Source organism: Oryzias latipes, chromosome 16 (genome assembly GCF_053564925.1).
Source record: "Oryzias latipes strain Hd-rR chromosome 16, Olatipes_Hd-rR_3.1".
Taxonomy (NCBI): domain Eukaryota; kingdom Metazoa; phylum Chordata; class Actinopteri; order Beloniformes; family Adrianichthyidae; genus Oryzias; species Oryzias latipes.
Window position 1 is genome coordinate 12,184,035 of NC_136252.1, and position 23,063 is coordinate 12,207,097.

Consider the following 23,063-nt stretch of genomic DNA (forward strand, 5'->3'; position numbering starts at 1 on the left):
TACACAGTAAAACAGCTAAACAACAAAACAAATTTGGACAAAAACCCACACTTAAACCCCAATGCATCCAGACAGGCAAAGGGAATGGTAACCCACAATTCCTTGCACTGTCAATATAAACAAAGTTACACCAACTTAATTGAATTTATTTGAATGAAAGTAAAATAACTTTCTGATAACTACGTGTTATTTTTAAACTGACTGAACTAAAAAAATGATTTATCTTAACTGAAGCAAATAATTAAGTTAGTAAAATGTAAAAAAGTTTATCTTTACAACATTGTTACGTGGTCTTCACCCTCTCAGATAATCAAAAAGTATTATCTGAGCTTCTGTATTCACTAAATATTTTTCAAATGGGCACGCCATGCTCCGTAACCTCTCTGAAACCAACTAACCTTCAGCTAAACCTGCTCCAGGTTATGATCAGAGCATGAGTTGTTATGGCAACTTGACATACCCTGAAACATACCTCTGTTTTTGGTACCGAAAGCTGAGGTTATCTGCTGCCTTACCATCAAACTTATCGAGCTACCTCACATAACCTGCTTTCTGGAATACCGCTCAGGTGTAAAGTAATCCTGTTTACTGTCATCAGATTGCAAAGACTGAAACTTTTCTGACGCTGCTTTCAGGAAGTCACCACATGTATAAGAGGTAAAAATGAAACTGAGCTCATATTTCTGTGTCTGCTCTATCAGTGTGCAGATATGGAAACGATTCAGCCAATTCTTAAGTTTGCCAGCAAACAAACCAACTTTGGATTTGGATTGGTTGCTCTGCTAACGGCTGGTGGAGAGCAGATCTTCTCAATGGTAGCCTTCAAATGTCCCTGCAATGAGCTGAATTTTACCTACGGCTTAGTCTTCCTGTTGGTGCCAGCCCTGGCATTGCTGCTGCTTGGCGTCATTCTCAGTAAGAAGACTTGGAAACTGACAACAGGGTTTTGCCATCGCAACCCAAAGCTATGTAAGTGGAGGAATCTGAAGAGCATGGGAGTGACTGTCATCAAAATCAGTGCTTGTTCACTGGTGGCGCCGTCTACTTGGATTGCTGTGGCTCTGTTGCGTGGCAGCTATTATGAGTGTGCCATGACGGGGGCCAACTCCACCAGGTACAGAAAGAATGTGTGCAGGGGGGTGAACTCTGCAGCCGAATGCCTTACAAAGCTTCAAATGTTTCCTTGTAAAAGTGCTGGAAATGAAAGCGAGGAAGTTCTGCTAACCCTCAGAGCTCATTCTCAGGTAAGATACTCACCCAAAATATTCAAAGAAACATGAATAATGAATTATTTGCAGTTTAGGGGACGTCAGCATCTTTGGTTTCTTTGCCCGCACTGTGAATTGCTGACTGATGTTCCCGCAAGCTTTGAGCTGGATTGCTGAAAGAATGTAGAAAGAGGATTTGAAACAAATGTTGCTCTTACATTTGTAATCAGGAGGTTGTAGTTGTATTTTTATGGGGGCCGCAAATTTATGACGACCAAAAGATTCTTGACATCGGTCAGTGGCCGCCCGGACACATTTTGAGCTTGCACGGTGGCAGTTCAGTGGCAGGCAGGAAGGCATCAGCACGATAGTTGACTGATAGAAGGGTCTCCAATGTCCCCAAAAACGTCTAATGATTGCCCGATTTCAGACTGCCACCCTCCAGCCACCCTGCTGCCGTCCCACTGCTACTGTCCATTAGATACAAATCGTACGGCAGCAGTGTGAACACTCCACGAGGGCTGATGACATGGGCCGGGGGCCCGGCGATGACTTGACGACAATCTGGTGATCCCAGCCACCGTGGGTCCAAATGAGGAGACGGCATTGATGCTGCACAAAACTGATCACGGCGTTGACAGCACCACAGCAACTGTGAGACCTGCGGATTGACAAATTGCGGTTGATGTTGAGAAGAACACGAAAAGGACAGAACATTGTGCTTTCTTGGGAAGCATGTTGTCTAAAAATGTGTGAATGAATTGATTCTAATGTCTGCTCAAAATCTAAATTGTGAATGACCAGTGGTGCAGAATTGCTCGCTTTTTAAATACCCGCCGGCTACCGGGCGGCTGGTGGCACTAGCCATGTAAGGTCGCCATCCAGAGACATTTACATATCCTCCAATCAGAGCTGCTGCCAGCTGACCATCCGGCTGCCCCCACCCTGTGGCCACCCAGCTGTCTCCTGCTTTTGGAATGGCTTTGTCCCCATCTGACTGACTGACATCTGATTGCTACTGTCTACATTCATGACCATGCCAACGATTTTTCCAAAAATCGTTGGCATGGTCATGACACCTTGAGGATTCTGCCAATGCCTCCCTGTTGTGCGGTGGCGGTTGTGACCGTTTCATAACAGTCTGGTGCCTCTCTGGCCTTGTCAGTCTTTCTATGTTTTGTAGCGGTGTTGAGCCGTAATGCTTGTTTTTGACTTCAGATTCTGGGCTGGCTGGTCATCGCCTCCATCATGATGTCCGGCCTGTTGGTGATTTGTGTGACTCGCTGCTTCTCCCCCATCAGCTACCTGCATCTAAAGTTTTGGAACGATTATGTTGAGGAGGAGGATAACCTCATGGATGAATACTCAAGTAAACATGCCAAAGAGCTTGCAGAAAGGAACCTGAAGATCTTCTTTAAGATCCAAGACCCCGCCGAGACCCCGACCCCGCCCTCGACGAGACGCCCGCCGGCAAACATTGTCACCCCCAGCACAGAGGATTGGAAGAAGATTACCTTGCTCAATAAGTCCAGCCCCAAAGAACAGATCTACAGCACTCTGCATCGATATGTGGAAAAAACGCGGGAGGAGAAAGGGTCCGATAAGACGCCTTTATTGAGGTCAAATGAGTCTGCTGAAAAACCTCCAGGTGTGGATGGAGGAACAGTGTCTACATGAGGATGAACCGGCTGAACCCAAGGACGTGACTTCAGGTAAGTTGCTTTAGAGACAGCAAACGAGCTGAGAACCCCGTTCTCTCCTTTGTATTAGTGTAGTTTTTATTTTTGATTGTTTCTAACTGGACTTTCTTTATGTTCTGTTGTTCCTATTTTTATATTAATGCAAAATGTCAACAATCACAGTTCCTCTTTAGAAGACAAAGACTGGCTGAATTGTGCTACTGTGAATGTCACAAGGGACATTTGATCCTGCACTTTGAAGTGCCCCCTGCTAAGAAGACATGTCATCATTGACTCTTGGTGTCCCAACATACATCAGAATCAGAATCAGAAATACTTTATTGATCCCACACGTGGGAAATTTGTTCGTTACAATAACAACTGACAGGAAAAAAAGAGTAAGAATAATATAAATAAAAATAAAAAAGAGAACAAGGAAAATGTGGTATAATTTAAAGAGCTATTTACATAACAGTGCAGGTAAAGAGATGTGCAAAAGAAATGTGCAAAATAAAGAAAAGAGAAAAAAAAAAAAATGTGCAAAGGTTATCTTCTGCATTGTGAATTATTGAACAGGGTTATAGTATTTGGCAGGAAGGATTTCTGGTACCGGGCAGTTTTGGAGCGGAGCTGCCTGAGCCTTCTAGAGAAGGAGCTCCGCTGTTTGTCCAGAACAGGGTGGAGAGGATGCTCTGGGTTGTCCATGATGGATAAGATATGGCAACAGACTCTTCTATTATGAGGATGCTGCTATTAAAGTCACTTTTGCAGTGGATTCAAGTTTATTACATACACTGGAACTAGAAAATACCAGTTATTGTGACAGTTTGATCTTTTTATTTGGTTGTATTTAGAAAGTTGAAACCCACTGCAGATAGTTTTTACACAGGATGAAGATTAATCCTTTAAGGAATGAACACAGATCAGTAAGAACTTTTTCAAATATGCTTGGCTATATTGAATCCTCAGGTCCTGTAAATTATTTATGAAGGAAAAATGGATTTTCTGGGAACATTTAGACGCCAGCATCTGCCATGAAAATCTTGTCTGACATGAAATCAGTCTGTAACTTCAAAATATTGGAGACCACTGATCCAAGAAACACCTAAAGTATGTAATGCTGTTGTAACACATTTAAAGTTTTGCTAATAAAAACCATATTCAAAATCTGTATTGTGGTGTAGTGGTCAGCACTCTCTCTGATTCACTTCCTTCCTGTGTGGCCTTTGCATGCTATGGAATTTCTCCAGGTTCACACCAGCTTCCTCCCACAGTCCAAAAACATGCTTCCCAGGTTGACTGAATACTTTAAGTCATCCTCCTGCCATCACCTGACAGTGGTTGGGATAGGCTCCAGTATCCTTAACACCCCAAAATGGGATCAGATTTGGAAGGTGGATGAAAAATATTCAACCTGGAGGTTTTAGATTATTCCAGTATTTGTGAAAATGTGAAAAAGGAGAATTTATTTCACATTTTACGCACTGAGTCCACCTTAGAGCAGGTCCTATTCAAAAACCGCTGGACCTGGACTTTCTATGATTTTCAGAAATCTGTTACCTTGACACGGTAACAGACCGAGAAAAGCATGATATTATTCTGATCATCACAATGGGTTAAATAAAGCATCCATTCTCTTCTCACCGCTTGTTTTTGTCCAGATGATGAAACTATAGTTTGTTTCAAAGAAGCCAGCACAGTGATATAGAACATTTAACCCTTGTGCTATCTTAGATGGCCGCACCCTTACATTGACGTGTTCTCCCTACCATGACAAAGGTGGATAAAGGTGGAAAGATTTCATGTAATCCATGGACACCAGTGAAGATCACAAACCATTGAAGAAAAAAGGTTCAGCGCACTGTCTAGTGGGTCTAGATGACCCAACTCCCAACGTTAAAGTGCCTATAGGATAGCACAACGGTGAAGCTATGTGACCGGAACTTCTTTTTTAGGCGTGCATTTATTCAATATTTTCTTAGTCTGAGGGTTTTATTTTGTAAACTTACCAGATTCTCTCAAGACATTCACCTCAGTCACATGTCTTCAATACATCAATATTTCTCAAAGAGGCTGCTCCAAGCTAGCAAAGGTAAGAAAAAACAAAGCTCTTTAAATAGTTTCTGTGTGGAGATTGAAAGAAAAGAAACCCCCAGACTTCAGAGAAAAAGAAATCTGCATTTAACAGACAAGAGCAGAAGTCAAGTCAACCTTAAATATGCCATGGGATCATACATATAACATGCATTTTACACCAAAACATTCTTGCACTACTTTAACGACATGGAAAAAAGGTATGTACACTGACCAAAAATATAAACGCAACACTTTTGTTATTGCTCCCATTTTTTATGGTATGAACTCAAAGATGTGAAACATTTTCCACATACACAAAATGACCAGTTCTCTGAAATATTGTTCACAAATCTGTCTAAATCTGTGATAGTGAGCACTTCTCCTTTGCCAAGACAATCCATCCCACCTCGCAGGTGTGCCATATCAAGATGCTGATAAGACAGCATGATTATTGCACAGGTGTGCCTTAGACTGGCCTCAAGAAAAGGCCACTCTGAAATCTTCAGTTGTATCACACAGCACAATGCCACAGATGTCACAAGTTCTGAGGGAGCGTGCAATTGGCATGCTGATAGCAGGAATGTCCACCAGAGCTGTTGCTAGGGAATTGAATGTCCATTTCTCCACCATAACCCGTCTCCAAAGGCGTTTCCGAGAATTTGGCATCCAACCGGCCTCACAACCGCAGACCACATGTAACCACACCAGCCCAAGACCTCCACATCCAGCATGTCCACCTCCAAGATCGTCTGAGACCAGCCACTCGGACAGCTGCTGAAACAATCGGTTTGCATAACCACAGAATTTCTGCACAAACTGTCAGAAACCGTATCAGGGAAGCTCATCTGCATGTTCGTCGTCCTCATCGAGGTCTCGACCTCACTCCAGTTCGTCGTCGTAACCGACTTGAGTGGGCAAATGCTCACATGTGATGGCGTCTGGCACGTTGGAGAGGTGTTCTCGTCACGGATGAATCCCGGTTTACACTGTTCAGGGCAGATGGCAGACAGCGTGTGTGGCGTCGTGTGGGTGAGCGGTTTTCTGACGTCAATGTTGTGGATCGAGTAGCCCATGGTGGTGGTGGGGTCATGGTATGGGCAGGCATATGTTATGGGCGACGAACACAGGTGAATTTCATTGCATCTTATTTTTTCACATTCATTTTTGGGTCACACTCCATCCTTTCCTCCAAATACTGTCAGGAACAAAATGTCTATGGTAGTTTTTGGTATACATGGTGCAGAAATTATATACTTTTGATACATGTATTTATTTGTTTTTGTAATCCCTGTGCCTTATCCCCTTTTAACCCACACAATGGTATCAAATATTTTTTTCTTTAAGTGTGCATAAATTGTCTTTAAGGTGCTAAGGTGTAAGGTGTTGATTTGCCTTGTTTGAAGGAGCATCACGAAGATGGCAATCAGAGCGAAGACTGGAGAGCAGAACCTCTCACACAAGCTCAGGATGGACAAAACTAAATTATAGCTCTTTGTTGATCTTCCACCGTCACTATCAAACTATGGCTACCAGTTCTCTATCTTATGCCTTCTTTCTTCTTTTTTAATATTAACAATCAACTTGTGCTTCTCTCAGAATGGTGAAGATGCAACCCAGAAAGATGACCAAAGCACAGAGATGTTGACACAGGTAAGAAGAAACTCATTTTACACAACTTTCTAACTGTTGTTCACTCTTGCTGTTTTAGTGCAACTTCTATCTTTGTTGTTCATTTGTGTTATACTTAGGACAGTGATGAAGATGCCATCCAGATAGAAGAGCAGACAGGAGAACCTCTTAAAGTGACACAGGTGAGAAAAAATATATGATACTATTCACAGACTCACTCATCTCTCTCACTCACTCACTGTCAAACTATAACTTTTCCTTTTTAAGCGTATCTCCTAGGACTGTGAAGATATTACACAGAAAGCACTGCCTTTTACACCAGCACAGGTGAGAAAAACAACTACAGCTTTATGCACGTCTTTTGTCCCACTCTGTTCCTTACTCTCACTGTGAAACTGCAACTATTTATGCTGTTCATTTTTGTCATTCTTAGGAACGTGATGACGCTGCCAACCAGACCGAATAGTTTCGAATTGAATCTGTCGTACTGGCACAGGTGACACAAAGCTGCAATAGTTTACTGTCTTCTCTTTCTCTTATTCTGTATTTAAAGCCTGACTTGTATCCCTCTCAGGAAAACACTGAAACAGCCCTACTCAAAGTCACTAATGACATCCTGATGCAGAGTGATGCAGGAAAATGCTCTGTGCTACTGCTACTGGACTTGACCGCAGCCTTTGACACTGTCGACCACTATGTCCTCCTGGACAGGCTAAAAAATTGAGTTGGGGTATCTGGTTCAGCTTTGAACTGGTTCTCCTCTTATCTGACGGGTGGATCTTTTTCTGTATTTTTCAAGTTTAAGTCTCTCTTAAGTTCTTTTAACGATTTTTCTTATCATTTTTTTTGCTGATGATATTCAGCTTTATGTGTCTGTTAAACCGCAGGATGTTTTTAAAATACAGATTTTACGCAGGTGTCTGAATTCAGTCAAGAGTTGGATGAATGATAATTTTCTCCAACTAAATGAAGCTAAAACTGAGGTTCTATTCTGTGCTCCTGACAGTTGCCTCCCCCAGATAGTCCAGTGGCTTGGTCCTCTTGCTTCCTTTATCAAGCCGTCTGTCAGGAACCTCGGGGGAACTCTAGACCCGGTTTTATCCCTTGACTCTCATGTCGGGTCACTTGTACGTTCTTGTTTTTATCATCTAAAAAACATAGCAAAACTGAGTCATATTGTGTCACGTTCTGAGTTGGAGATGCTCATCCACGCTTTTATTTCTTCTTGTCTTGATTATTGCAACTCCATCTTCACATGCTTGAGCAAAAAATCTGTAGAACTGCTCCAAGTTGCCCAGAACGCTGCTGCAAGGCTTTTAACTAAATCATCCAAGTTTTCAAGCGTCACCCCGTTGTTAATCCAGCTGCACTGGCTCCCCATCCGCTACAGAGTTCATTTTAAAAACCTGGTGTTAACAGACACAGCTCTCAATAGCCAAGCACCGGTCTACATAAAAGACCTTTTGCAGCTGTACACCCCCAGCAGGTCCCTGAGGTCATGTGACCAGGGTCTGCTGGTTGTAAGGAGAACCTGGTTAAAGACTTAAGGTGACAGAGCCTTTGCAGCAGTGGCTCCATCCCTCTGGAACTCCCTTCCTCTCAGCCTCAGATCTGCAGACTCAGTGTTTTCTTTTAAAAAGCAGCTAAAAAACCTTTCTTTTTAAAATAGCATTTTCTTAATTTTCTCTGTATTCTGTGTTTTATTGTGTTTTACCATGTTTTACTGTGAAGCACTTTGGGATTTTTATCTTGAAAGGTGCTATTATTATTATTATTGATGTTTTCAGCCAAAGAGGCGTATCTTTCGCAATGGTACAGCTGAGGCCAACTAAACTTTTAAGCAATCAGGCTATTTAAAGTATTTAAACATTCTGTTAGTTGAAAAACAATATTTTTAACATGTTGTCAGTTAAATAACATTACATTACAAATAACTTTGCTTTCATTCATTAATTTTCTAATCCGTTATTCCCTTTCGGGGTCACGGGGCTGCTGGAGCCTATCCCGGCAGGGGACACCCTGGACTATTCGCCAGTCTGTTGCAGGGTAGAGTGTCCTCAATCACACACCCACGCACTCTCACATTCACACCTAGGGACAGTTTAGGTTGACCAATTAGCCTATGAAGAATGTTTTTGGATGGTGGGAGGAAGCCGGAGGCTCCGGAGAAAACCCACACATGCATGGGGAGAACTGGGGCCTTCTTTCTGTGAGGCAAGAGCGCTAACCACTGCGCCACCGTGCAGCCATGACATTACATGACATTACATTACAAAGACATCTCCAGAAGGAGAAAGTTCTGTCTCAGCTATTACCAATGTGTTAAGAAATAAATTGCACATGTATTCTGATGTAAAACATTTTGAACTTCATGTTATTATGTCATGTTATTATTCTATTATTAGTCTACAAAAATAAAGAAGTCTTTCTCTAGCAACACATGAAAGAATGCATCTGTCTTTTTCTGTCTTTGCTTTATATTAATTAACTGTGTTAGTGATTATCGGGTTGTTACCACACAGATTTCTAACAGATTTCAGATTTTTGCAGGACAAAAGGCCAGCAAGTGAGCAGTGAGTCTGTGATTTTTCGAGGCCTAGCCAGACAGATGTGGGGTCGTCCCTCACCCATTCTGCCACAAATCTTAAAATAGATGACAACTGATAAAGTCTGAAGTTGGGTAAATCTAGGCCTCCTTTAGAAATGGGAAGATGTAATTTTGAAAGTTTAAGCCTTGGTTTCCTTTTATGCCATATAAATTCACTCAGCCAACCATTGAGTAACTTTAAAGATTTGTTGGAAAACAATAATGGGATCATTTGTAAAGGATACAATAATCTTGGTAGCACATTCATCTTAATTATTGATACTCTACCAAGCAAGGAGAGGGGAAGCGGGTTCCATCTTTCAAGGTCCTTTCTAATAGTATTAAGAAGAGGTGTAAAGTTAGCCCTGAACAACTGATGAAACATGGGAGTGATCTGAACACCGAGGTATACAAATCCGGATAATGACCAGTGGAAAGGAGATGCTATTCCATGAACAAAATTTGACTTTAGTTGGTGACATAATAAGTAATGAGATATATGAGAGACTTTAAGAAAACAACAAGTATAGTTTTCTGAATTTGCACTAAATAACATAACAGACCAGTGCTGAGCAGAAACAACATCCAAGAACATAATACATAAAAACAAGAAACAACAGAGAACAATGAACCAAAACAAAGAAGAAGAAAATGAATCCCCAGGTTGGTTGGGGATAGCTTTCCTGAAAGGCACCTGGGAAAGGTGCACAAACAACCAGCAGGAATGCTATACTGTGACAGGCAGCTACTTAAGCGCCCTTAATTTTTTATTTTATTTTTTGGAGTAGTTCTCCTTTGATCCAGTAAAGATGCCAGTTATAAATGATGCGAGTTTGGTATGATCACATTGTAAAAAGAAGAGGAAGAAGAAGAAAAAAAAAAGATAGAAATAATAAAAAATAAAAATATAGGGCATGAGCATGAGTCTTAATGAGTCATAAAATAAATATTAGGAGCAACCCACGCCTTATTTAGAACCATCGGCGTCGTCATTCAGCCGTTATTTGTAATGCTGGATACATACGACAGAGCCTCCGCCGGCGAGAGGAAAGTTTTTCGGGAGCCGTTGAATGACACCTGCAGCCTCGCCGGGAACAGCATGGAGTATTCCGCGCCGATTTCTCTCAGACGCTGTTTGGCTAGTGTGAACTCCTTTCGCTTTTGCAGCACCGCAGCCGACAGGTCGTTGTAGAAAGAGATCTTCTTTCCATCCAGCATGATTTCGCCCTCTGCAGCCTTTCGCTGCACCGCCGCCATCACTCTCTGCTTATCAGGAAATGCGTGGAATCTGATGATCACCGGGCGCGGCCGCTGGCCGACCCCGGGCTTGGGCGCCAGAGAGCGGTGTGCTCGTTCCAGCTTGACACGTCCCCCTTTCATATCCACACCGAGGAAAGTTGGTAGCCAGCGTTCAAAAAAGTCTAAAGCATCGTTACCCTCCACAATTTCGGGAAGGTTAAATATGCGGACATTTTTGCGCCGTCCCCGGTTTTCCAGCTCGTCAATATGTTCTGTGAGAGTGTCCACTTTCTTCTCCAGGGCCCTCATGTTAGCATGGAGCGGATCGTTAGCTGTTTCTAGCTGTAGCACTCTAGCCTCCGCTTCATCCAGACGTTCGCTGGCTTTCTTAAGTTCAGCCGTATGTGAGAGGACTGTTTTAGCCAGAGGGTCTAGCTTGTCGTTGATTGACGACATGAGTTTGAAAGTCATTACCTCCAGTGCTTTAGCTAGCGCAGGCTCCAGCTCCATATCATTCTCGTCGTCCTGGTCGCCATGTTGAATCACATGTGAAGCTGACTTATCGGCGATTTGTTTATTTTTACGTTTTGTATTCGGCATCTTAAGGTGCTGTTTGGTCCAAAAATGTTCCAAAGTCATAACACACACCAAGTAAAGTAAAAAATAGGACAACTTTAAAGAGAATTTTCAGATATTAATTGGGCGCCTAAGAGCTCCGAGCAAACACGTCCATCTCCTAAGCCGCCATCACCGCCCCCCCCATGAGAATCTGTTTTTAGAAAACCTACCAATTGCTAAATTTGAACTTTTCAATGTTATGTGTCGTTTGATTTTTTTTTCAAATGAGACTTGCAAATGTTTTCTGTAATATTTGTAGGATAACTTTTTCACTAAAAGTTGTTCATCTCAGAAATGTTTTATATTACACGTCTTCTAAAATGAATGTATATGGAACTACTATCATATTCTTTTCTTATATATTACCAAACCATACTTTTCATATTGTCCAATTTTACTAAGGATCTTATAAGTGGTTTAACTGTCTTATGCTTAACTTACAAGTTTCAGATAAAAGAGACAAAAATCTTAGAAGATTCATCTATATCATTCCTGTATGAGGACAGTGCAAAACTAATCAAAGAATGGGAAACACAAATTTGAACGGGGATGTGCTAAAAAGAAATGATTTTAAATATATGGAATGTAAATGTCCGAAAAGGTTTGCCGTCAGAAGAAGAAGAAAAAGGAAAATGATGTAAAAGTCATGATGGTGAGTGCAAGTAACGTTTCAATGCGGACAAGGCCGCTAGAGAGGAAGAGGTCGTAGTGGTTGTAGAAGAAGAAGCAGAAGGCGTGTTGTTTGGTGGTTACACAAGTGCTGAAAGAAGTGCAGACAGAAGTAATGATGCATGTTTGAGGTTGGGCAGGCATGGCACTTTCCCTAAGATTGTATACCAACACCAACAGGATGTGTCAGCATGACTAGACCTGGAAAAAGCAGTTGAACAGGAGGATGGAGAGTTTAGAAATAAGAATGATGAACAAGTAGATGATCTAGATGAAATGTTATTAAATTTGTAAGAATTTCTTTATGTGACAACAGAGAAGCCAGAAATCAGATAACATTTTGGTGTGTTTCTTGAGAATGTAGAACAATGTCAAATGTACTTCAGTTACGTGTTAAAAGAGTCGCCGTTAGAGCAGCTTCTGGTGACCTTATTCTTGTACTGACTCAACCCGTCTGGATGATTGATCCAGAGGGAGATTCCTGTAAAATGCCAATGATGTCTTCCACTGAATGTCCGGCAAATTTGCTGGGCAGAGATGTCATTGCAGCCTTGGAATTGGGGTTAGTCACAAATCGCCATTTTCAAAAGAAATGTCTAAGATCTAATGGTTTGTCACGTTCATATAGTTTTTAGATATTCTATCTGGACATCCACACAGCATTCCATAAAATCTGTTAGATAAAGCATCAGTGGGGTCACACAGCAAGAAAGTAAAATAAAAAACCTGCAAGACACAGACTAAGAAAATTCTGATGTAAAACAAGGAGCAGCTGCACCTGAACATACAGCAATTCTATATCCTAAACTGTTTGATAAACTGTCCTCCTTATAAACCTGACGTTTTTGATGAACTCTCATTTAGAAAAGAAATGTTGTTTTGTGATGTTACTTTGTAAAGGAGCGGAGGATTTACACAGAATGAAAGTGAAATAGGTGCAGCTGCGCATTCCTGCATGCAGCTGCACATGGACGGAGTGTGTGAGAGAGAGAGAAAGAAAACAAAAAAAGAGAAACCTGAAAGTAATTATTTTCTGGGTCATCCTTTGCTTTGACTGTGTTTTGACAAACCAGTTTTGGTTTTGCGTGTGAATTGTGTTTTTGTTTAATTGGTGATGAGTCAAATGGCTGAGTGGAGAAATATTGCAGAACAGATGAGAAATATGAAAAGAAGGTATGGTGATTGCTGATCTAGTTAAAGCAGGAGTGATTGTGGATTGTAATGACTAAGAAAGCTTTAAAAAAACCTCCATCATATAGAGAAATGTCTGAGATTTACAAGCTGTTGATCTGGCAGTTGTTTAAAGAGCCCCCTGTGTTCCAGATCCACACACCTTGTGTGAATAATTTAAGGCAGGATGCTACCTACCTTTCTGTTGTTGACATAAACAATGTTTTTTTTCTATTCCTGTACATCCAGTGAATCAATTTTGGTTTGCATTTACTTATGAGGAGAGAAAGTATACTTTCACCAGGTTCCTTCAGGGCTACTGTGAAAGCCCAACCATTTATTTTTAATTCATATCAAGTAATCTAAATTTGAACCCTCCGGTGGAAGCCAGATTTTGTTATCTTGTATGTTGCATGTTAATGACCAATGGTATTTTAATTGCATCCCCTGACAAAGACACCTGTCCAAAAAAAAAAGAAAAGCAAAATGGACACATTGGCTTTCTTGAAATCTTTGGTAGAAAATACATTTGGTCAAAATAGCTTCAGTTGTGGCAGAAAAATGTGACGTACTTGTGAAAGATTCAATAAGACTCAAGAGTTTAAAAAAACAAAAATTTTACTTGCAAGCGAGCAGTGGTTCCATTCATTCTGTCCACTGAAGGTTCATTCAAAAACCACAATCAGCTAAACTGTTTGGACACAAATACAAGAATTCAGCCTCTCCTAACAGCTGCATTTCAGTTCCCAGGAAGGGGAAGTCAGAGCTGAGGTTTGTTTGGAAGTTGCTGCATGTGAGTGCAGAGAAGTGTCTGTAAATGCCGGTGTCATTTCAAAAATGTCGACTTAAAGACTAAAGAAAACTATTAAAATACAAGTAAAACAAAACAAAACAATTAATTAGTGTTTCTTCAAACTATGATCCATCCAACCATCTGCCTCGGCCTATCCGGGACCGGGTCGCGGGGGCAGCAGTCTAAGCAAAGATGCCCAGACTTACTTCACCCCGACCAATTCCTCCAGCTCCTCTGGGGGGGCCTTTAGGCGTTCCCAGGCCAGCCACGAGACGTAGTCTGTCCAGCATGTCCTGGGTCTTCCCCGGGGTCTCCGTCATCAAATTGTGAACTGGTATGATAATATGATTTAAACTAACAAACTCAAAGAATATGAATAAATAAACAGAAAATATTAAGTATGGAAATATGTGTTCTAAACAATACCAAACTATGCAGAAGTGACAGAGTCACTGATGGCTCTGATGTGTGGTTAAAACGTTTCTAAGTCAATTAAGCTGGAATGACTCCTGATGCAGAGGAGGCCTTTTGTCATCTAAAACAGGCTTTAATAGATGCATTGGCGCTCCCAGACTATTCAAATCCTTTCTATTTAAACTGTAGACTGCAGAAACTATTATATGACTTCTTTGCTTGGATAAATGTATAGTGACAAACTCAGACCCGTTGCTTATTTTTCTTCTAAACTTGGTTTTGTGGCAAGGATGTTGCCTATATGTGTGAAAGCTGTAGTGGCTGCTTCAAATGGCTGTCTGCTACTATTGTGTTACATCATTCTGTGACTTGAAAAATGCCATTCTGTGGTCATGTTGCTGTTGCAGACAAAACCTTGGCTTAGACGACCTGTCCCCCTTTTTACCAGCTCACCAACTCTGCTAGCCACGCATCTAACTGGGTCACCACCAAGAGCTACCACACTGCTAATAGTAAAAACCGGCAAATAAAAAATCCTCACTGTTTGTCCTAGCAAAATCCACCAAATGGCTAACATCCCAAACTAATAGTGACCCCACCACCACCACCTCACTCCCACAGCCACCGGATGCATCAATAATTTTATGGTGTCGGAAAGACAAACCCAAAGGGCTTTTGGGAGGTCACATTAACATCCGAAGCATCACACCTAAATGTGATCAAATACAACATCTTCTGAATGAATCAAATATCGACTTCTTATGCTTAACAGAGTCCTGGCTACACAAAAATTCCCCTCCTGCAGCCCTGTCTGTACCAGGATACAAGGTCTTTAGAAGAGACAGGACAGAGGGTAGGGGCAGAGGGGTAATGTTTTATTTAAGGAATCACATAGTGATCCCTTAAATAATCCCTTAAGTGCAGCCAAATACAATATACATCTCCTAACAAGGATGTTTTGGACTTAATTTAAGCCTCTCTCCTCATATGTCCATTATACTGATTGGAATATATAGGCCTCCATCAACCTCCAATGAATTCTATGAGCAACTAGAGGACATTTTAACCCTTGTGCTATCCTAGGCACTTTAACATTGAGAGTGGGGTCATCTAGATCCCACTAGTCAATGCGCTGAACCTTTTTTCTTCAATGATTTGTGATCTTCACTGGTGTCCATGGATTACATGAAATCTTCTCCACCTTTATCCACCTTTGTCATGGTAGGGAGAACACGTCAATGGTCATCTTGACCCCATAGGATAGCACAAGGGTTATAGCTGTGTAATTGGAAAAAAGAAATCATCCAATTTGGTGATTTTGAGGCCAAACTTTATTAATTTCAACCATGTTTGAAAATCTTTTGTGTTGGACCGGACGGAAAAGGAAAGAAGGGAAGAAGAGAGAGGGATGTTAAAGGGGGGGGGGGGGGGGGGGGGGGGTTAGGAGGGTGATAATAGGAGGGGAGGGGGGATAAGACAATGATTCAGCATAAAGCAACAAGTTTACTGGTTGTTTATCATTACGGTAAGGTTCAAATGTAGTACAAAAAGGGCAGGGCCTGTCCACACACTCACTCAAATGTTATCAACACACCTGCTAGCTGTAAAAATGTCCACATGTCAACATGTACACAAAGCAGATAGTGTTCACACACGCATACTTATGCCTAAAAACCAATTAGTGTGAAATATTTCATTCATTTTATCACGCAAACTATTAGTGCAAAGGTGAGCTAACACCTGTGCTCAGGTGAGACGAACACCCCCGGCTCAGGTGTAATGTGAACCCCCTCCTCGCACGGAGAGAGCACCGCCGGGCCCAGGAAACCGGCACCCAGGGACATGGCCGCCGTTGCCAAGGGACCCGTACCCCCCACCAGGGAAGGGGTAGGGGACAGATGGTCCTAGGTCCCACCTTCCTTGCAAAATGTGTGTGCGTGTGTTTGAGAGGGTGTGTGTGTGCATGTGTGTGTGTTTATGTTGGGATGTATATATTGAGGGGGGAGGGGTGTGTGTACTAAGGGGGGTGCAGTTACAGTTGGCGGGTAGGGCACCAAGGGGACATGGACATCTCCTGTTTACTCACAGTGATGTCCCCTCACCCTCCCCACCAAAGGGCCCTAAATGTCTAAGGTGCTGTTAAAATTGGAGTGAAGGCTGCCAGGAGGACATCTGTTGCTTGCTGGCAGTGATGTCCAAGCACCCCCCCTACCAAGGGCCCTACATGTCTAAGGTGCAAATAAAACCGAAAGAGGGGGGGCCCGCTCCATGTGGCAACCACAGGAGGGGGGCCACTGCCAAGTAGCCCCCCCCCCCCCCCCCCCCCCAAGGCGCATCGCAGGCTTAACCCCCCACCCCTCACCCTAATATGAGGTTATATGAGGAAGGGGGTAAGTTGGGGACAGCTGATAGACTGTCCCCCGATGGTCAAACAGCTGTCCCCCAGCCCCCAGCATAGGGGCCAGGTCCACCCAGCCCAGGGGCCCCATCCCGGGAGACGCCGACACCCCAGGCCCAGCACCACCCACAACACAGAGAGAGAGGAGCCAGAAAGCGTCGCCCCCCCGGAGCAAGTCCAGGCCCCCACCCCCAAACGCTGGCCCTAGAAGAGCTCTGGTCAGGCCTCGACGGGACCGAGGCAGCCAACCGGCCGGGGCAACCGCCGATTGCCTCAGCAGAGACCCCGACCCCTCAACCCCCCATGTCCCGTACCAATAGTGGGCTCCCCCTCCCCCCAGAATGCCCCCCACAGCACAGGGCCGAGGGGACCGAGGTTCCCAAGAGGGTTGTCCCGTCCCGTCCCAGAGCCAGGGAAGGGCTGATCCCAGCCCCAGATGTAGATGGGCAGCCCATCCAGCACCGCTGCCCCCCCCCCAGCAGGGCACCCCGCCAATCCCCCCCAGCACAGGCAAAGGGACCACCCCCCCCAAGCCAAGCCAGACCACCACTCCCCCACCACCACCACCACGCACCCCCACACCCAAGCCCAGAGGACCACGCAGCGCCCCAGCCCGCCCCACCCAGGCACCGGATCCGACCAACGGACGCCCCACCACCCCCCGCGGTGGGTGGTGGGTACATGCAGAGGTTTTAATAAAGGCATATGAAGAGTATACGCCCATCAAAAAAGTAATATGGCTGCATCAGCAAAAGAAGGAGTTTATATATATATATATATAAAGGCGCTATATACACATATATATATACATGTATTTATATATATATATGTATAAATAAACACACAACTTAAATGAATGACTTCAATTGGTAAGTAGTAATTGAGTTAAGTTTTATTCAACCTTATTTATGTCTTTCCTACTTAACAGTTGTTCGAAAAAACTCAAATTTAGATATTTTTCTAACTAAATGTCATATTATTCCAATTCTTGTTCATGTTCTTCCATCTTAATTTATTGTTTTTCCTGAACTCTCATATGTCAAATTTTAAGCCTGAAGATATTCTCATTTTCATTAAAATCAATGATAGTGTGGATTTCCACTATGAAGCATACGTTTCTTTATCATGATTCTAATTTTAAATTCGGCTCTTGCAATATTATTTTGCACAAGGGGTTTTGTGATCATCCTCTCCCTCCCTCTCACTCATGGTGCAGAAAGAATTGAACAGAACAGGACAAAATTACTAAACAATACACAGTAAAACAGCTAAACAACAAAACACATTTGGACAAAAACCCACACTTAAATCCCAATGCCTCCAGACAGGCAAAGGGAATGGTATCCCACAATTCCTTGCACTGTCAATATAAACAAAGTTACACCAAATTAATTGAATTTATTTGAATGAAAGTAAAATAACTTTCTGATAACTACGTGTTATTTTTAAGTTGACTGAACTAAAAAAAATCATTTATCTTAACTGAAGCAAATAATTAAGTTAGTTCGATGTAAAAAAGTTTATCTTTACAAAATTTATACGTGGTATTCACCCTCTCATGGCGGAAAAAAAGTATTATCTGAGCTTCTATATTCACTAAATATTTTTCAAATGGGCACGCCATGCTCCGTAACCTCTCTGAAACCAACCAACCTTCAGCTAAACCTGCTCCAGGTTAAGATCAGAGCATGAGTTGCTATGGCAACTTGACATACCCTGAAACATACCTCTGATTTTAGTACCTAAAGCTGAGGTTATCTGCTTCCTTACCATCAAAATTATCGAGCTACCTCACATAACCTGCTTTCTGGAATACCGCTCAGGTGTAAAGTAATCCTGTTTACTGTCATCAGATTGCAAAGACTGAAACTTTTCTGACGCTGCTTTCAGGAAGTCACCACATGTATAAGAGGTAAAAATGAAACTGAGCTCATATTTCTGTGTCTGCTCTATCAGTGTGCAGATATGGAAACGATTCAGCCACTTCTTAAGTTTGCCAGCAAACAAACCAACTTTGGATTTGGATTGGTTGCTCTGCTAACGGCTGGTGGAGAGCAGATCTTCTCAATGGTAGCCTTCAAATGTCCCTGCAATGAGCTGAATTTTACCTACGGTTTAGTCTTTCTGTTGGTGCCAGCCCTGGCCTTGCTGCTGCTTGGCGTTATAATCACCAAGAAGACTTGGAAACTGACAACAGGGTTTTGCCATCGCAACCCAAAGCTATGTAAGTGGAGGAATCTGAAGAGCATGGGAGTGACTGTCATCAAAATCAGTGCTTGTTCACTGGTGGCGCCGTCTACTTGGATTGCTGTGGCTCTGTTGCGTGGCAGCTATTATGAGTGTGCCATGACGGGGGCCAACTCCACCAGGTACAGAAAGAATGTGTGCAGGGGGGTGAACTCTGCAGCCGAATGCCTTACAAAGCTTCAAATGTTTCCTTGTAAAAGTGCTGGAAATGAAAGCGAGGAAGTTCTGCTAACCCTCAGAGCTCATTCTCAGGTAAGATACTCACCCAAAATATTCAAAGAAACATGAATAATGAATTATTTGCAGTTTAGGGGACGTCAGCATCTTTGGTTTCTTTGCCCGCACTGTGAATTGCTGATTGATGTTCCCGCAAGCTTTGAGCTGGATTGCTGAAAGAATGTAGAAAGAGGATTTGAAACAAATGTTGCTCTTACATTTGTAATCAGGAGGTTGTAGTTGTATTTTTATGGGGGCCGCAAATTTATGACGACCAAAAGATTCTTGACATCGGTCAGTGGCCGCCCGGACACATTTTGAGGTTGCACGGTGGCAGTTCAGTGGCAGGCGGGTGGCAGGAAGGCATCAGCACGATAGTTGACTGATAGAAGGGTCTCCAATGTCCCCAAAAACGTCTAATGATTGCCCGATTTCAGACTGCCACCCTCCAGCCACCCTGCTGCCGTCCCACTGCTACTGTCCATTTGATACAAATCGTACGGCAGCAGTGTGGACACTCCACAAGGGCTGATGACATGGACCGGGGGCCCAGCGATGACTTGACGACAATCTGGTGATCCCAGCCACCGTGGGTCCAAATGAGGAGACGGCATTGATGCTGCACAAAACTGATCACGGTGTTGACAGCACCACAGCAACTATGAGACCTGCGGATTGACAAATTGCGGTTGATGTTGAGAAGAACACGAAAAGGACAGAACATTGTGCTTTCTTGGGAAGCATGTTGTCTAAAAATGTGTGAATGAATTGATTCTAATGTCTGCTCAAAATCTAAATTGTGAATGACCAGTGGTGCAGAATTGCTCGCTTTTTAAATACCCGCCGGCTACCGGGCGGCTGGTGGCACTAGACATGTAAGGTCGCCATCCAGAGACACTTACATATCCTCCAATCAGTGCTGCTGCCAGCATGACCATCCGGCAGCCCCCACCCTGTGGCCACCCAGCTGTCTCCTGCTTTTGGAATGGCTTTGTCCCCATCTGACTGACTGACATCTGACTGCTACTGTCTACATTCATGACCATGCCAACGATTTTTCCAAAAAACGTTGCCATGGTCATGACACCTTGAGGATTCTGCCAATGCCTCCCTGTTGTGCGGTGGTGGTTATGATCATAGCGTAACAGTCTGGTGCCTCTCTGGCTGTGTCAGTCTTTCTATGTTTTGTAGCAGTGTTGAGCCGGCCGTAATGCTTGTTTTTGACTACAGATTCTGGGCTGGCTGGTCATCGCCTCCATCATGATGTCCGGCCTGTTGGTGATTTGTGTGACTCGCTGCTTCTCCCCCATCAGCTACCTGCAGCTAAAGTTTTGGAACGATTATGTTGAGGAGGAGGATAACCTCATGGATGAATACTCAAGTAAACATGCCAAAGAGCTTGCAGAAAGGAACCTGAAGATCTTCTTTAAGATCCAAGACCCCGCCGAGACCCCGACCCCGCCCTCGCCAAGACGCTCGCCGGCAAACATTGTCACCCCCAGCACAGAGGATTGGAAGAAGATTACCTTGCTCAATAAGTCCAGCCCCAAAGACCAGATCTACAGCACTCTGCATCGATATGTGGAAAAAACGCGGGAGGAGAAAGGGTCCGATAAGACGCCTTTATTGAGGTCAAATGAGTCTGCTGAAAAACCTCCAGGTGTGGATGGAGGAACAGTGTCTACATGAGGATGAACCGGCTGAACCCAAGGACGTGACTTCAGGTAAGTTGCTTTAGAGACAGCAAACGAGCTGAGAACCCCGTTCTCTCCTTTGTATTAGTGTAGTTTTTATTTTTGATTGTTTCTTACTGGACTTTCTTTATGTTCTGTTGTTCCTATTTTTATATTAATGCAAAAATGTCAACAATCACAGTTCCTCTTTAGAAGACAAAGACTGGCTGAATTGTGCTACTGTGAATGTCACAAGGGACATTTGATCCTGCATGTGACGTGCCCCCTGCTAAGAAGACATGTCATCATTGACTCTTGGTGTACCAACATACATAAGAAGGATTATGTTTTTGTTGCAGATCCGGGACTCTTGGGATCTTCAAGAATGATGTCCACGGGTTGGCTTGGATCAGTCAAGTTAGGCGGCAGTGGGTGCTTTTGTGTGCAGAACATGGGCTTCAGATTAACTCTTTAAAGTCTGAATGATAGTGGAAAAAAATATCGTCTTTGATTTGTGGTTGCTATGGCTTTTTCTGTCCATTGTTTTTATCTGCCTGTATCATTTGCTAAAGGGACGTACTAAGCCAGTGGTTCTCAATGCCTGGTCTCCAGAACAGTACTGGTCCATGGCTACCTTGGTACCAGGCTGCGGGGATAAAATATATAATATATGGCAACAGACTCTTCTATTATGAGGATGCTGCTATTAAAGTCACTTTTGCAGTGGATTCAAGTTTATTACATACACTGGAACTAGAAAATACCAGTTATTGTGACAGTTTGATCCTTTTATTTGGTTGTATTTAGAAAGTTGAAACCCACTGCAGATAGTTTTTACACAGGATGAAGATCAATCCTTTATGGAATGAACACGGATCAGAAAGAACTTTTACAAATACGCTTGGCTATATTGAATCCTCAGTTTATGTAAATTATTTATGAAGGAAAAATGGATTTTCTGGGAACATTTAGACGCCAGCATCAGCCATGAAAATCTTGTCTGACATGAAATCAGTCTGTAACTTCAAAACAATTGGAGACCACTGATCTAAGAAACCCCAGAATGCTGTTTCCATATGTAATGCTGTTGTAACACATTTAGAGTTTTGCTAATAAAAACCATATTCAAAAGTCTGTATTGTGGTGTAGTGGTCAGCATTCTCTCTGATTCACTTCCTTCCTGTGTGGCCTTTGCATGCTGTGGAATTTCTCCAGGTTCACTCCAGCTTCCTCCCACAGTCCAAAAACATGCTTCCCAGGTTGACTGAATACTTTAAGTCATCCTCCTGCCATCACCTGACAGTGGTTGGGATAGGCTCCAGTATCCTTAACACCCCAAAATGGGATGAGATATGGAAGGTGGATGAAAAATATTCAACCTGGAAGTTTTAGATTGTTTCAGTATTTGTGAAAATGTGAAAAAGGAGGATTTATTTCACATTTTATGCACTGAGTCCACCTTAGAGCAGGTCCTATTCAAAAACCGCTGGACCTGGACTTTCTATGATTTTCACAAATCTGTTACCTTGACACGGTAACAGACCTAGAAAAGCATGATATTATTCTGATCATCACAATGGGTTAAATAAAGCATCCATTCTCTTCTCACCGCTTGTTTTTGTCCAGATGATGAAACTATAGTTTGTTTCAAAGAAGTCAGCACAGTGATATAGAACATGTAACCCTTGTGCTATCTTAGATGGCCGCACCCTTACATTGACGTGTTCTCCCTACCATGACAAAGGTGGATAAAGGTGGAAAGATTTCATGTAATCCATAGACACCAGTGAAGATCACAAACCATTGAAGAAAAAAGGTTCAGCGCACTGTCTAGTGGGTCTAGATGACCCAACTCCCAACGTTAAAGTGCCTATAAGATAGCACAACGGTGAAGCTATGTGACCGGAACTTCTTTTTTAGGCGTGCATTTATTCAATATTTTCTTAGTCTGAGGGTTTTATTTTGTAAACTTACCAGATTCTCTCAAGACATTCACCTCAGTCACATGTCTTCAATACATCAATATTTCTCAAAGAGGCTGCTCCAAGCTAGCAAAGGTAAGAAAAAACAAAGCTCTTTAAATAGTTTCTGTGTGGAGATTGAAAGAAAAGAAACCCCCAGACTTCAGAGAAAAAGAAATCTGCATTTAACAGACAAGAGCAGAAGTCAAGTCAACCTTAAATATGCCATGGGATCATACATATAACATGCATTTTACACCAAAACATTCTTGCACTACTTTAACGACATGGAAAAAAGGTATGTACACTGACCAAAAATATAAACGCAACACTTTTGTTATTGCTCCCATTTTTTATGGTATGAACTCAAAGATGTGAAACATTTTCCACATACACAAAATGACCAGTTCTCTGAAATATTGTTCACAAATCTGTCTAAATCTGTGATAGTGAGCACTTCTCCTTTGCCAAGACAATCCATCCCAC

The 23,063-nt window shown here is 42.7% G+C and overlaps 2 protein-coding genes and 1 long non-coding RNA gene across 3 annotated transcripts; all 3 read left to right on the top strand.

Annotated features, from left to right (window-relative positions):
* The first annotated feature begins 598 nt into the window (after nt 1–598).
* LOC101160462 (calcium homeostasis modulator protein 6-like) lies at nt 599–2,972 on the top strand. Its single transcript, XM_023964473.2, has 2 exons — nt 599–1,244; nt 2,427–2,972. The coding sequence occupies exons 1-2, from the start codon at nt 711–713 to the stop codon at nt 2,883–2,885; spliced, it is 993 nt and encodes a 330-aa protein (XP_023820241.1). The 5' UTR covers nt 599–710; the 3' UTR covers nt 2,886–2,972.
* Nucleotides 2,973–4,473: 1,501 nt separating this feature from the next.
* LOC144984553 (uncharacterized) lies at nt 4,474–9,027 on the top strand. The gene is made up of 3 exons (XR_013648347.1): nt 4,474–6,613; nt 6,712–7,088; nt 7,167–9,027. It is a non-coding gene; the product is annotated as an uncharacterized LOC144984553 (long non-coding RNA).
* A 9,292-nt stretch (nt 9,028–18,319) lies between these two features.
* On the top strand, nt 18,320–21,750 carry LOC110014136 (calcium homeostasis modulator protein 6-like). Its single transcript, XM_023964678.2, has 3 exons — nt 18,320–18,979; nt 20,174–20,667; nt 20,976–21,750. Exons 1-2 carry the CDS (start codon nt 18,446–18,448, stop codon nt 20,630–20,632), a joined length of 993 nt encoding a protein of 330 aa, XP_023820446.1. The 5' UTR covers nt 18,320–18,445; the 3' UTR covers nt 20,633–20,667; nt 20,976–21,750.
* The last annotated feature ends 1,313 nt before the right edge of the window (nt 21,751–23,063 follow it).

Bases quoted from the DNA above. Each gene is read 5' to 3' on its own strand.
- LOC101160462 (XM_023964473.2), top strand. From the start codon at position 711: ATGGAAACGATTCAGCCAATTCTTAAGTTTGCCAGCAAACAAACCAAC. The intron at 1,245-2,426 runs GTAAGATACTCA...TTTTGACTTCAG, and splicing joins CCCTCAGAGCTCATTCTCAG to ATTCTGGGCTGGCTGGTCAT.
- LOC110014136 (XM_023964678.2), top strand. From the start codon at position 18,446: ATGGAAACGATTCAGCCACTTCTTAAGTTTGCCAGCAAACAAACCAAC. The intron at 18,980-20,173 runs GTAAGATACTCA...TTTTGACTACAG, and splicing joins CCCTCAGAGCTCATTCTCAG to ATTCTGGGCTGGCTGGTCAT.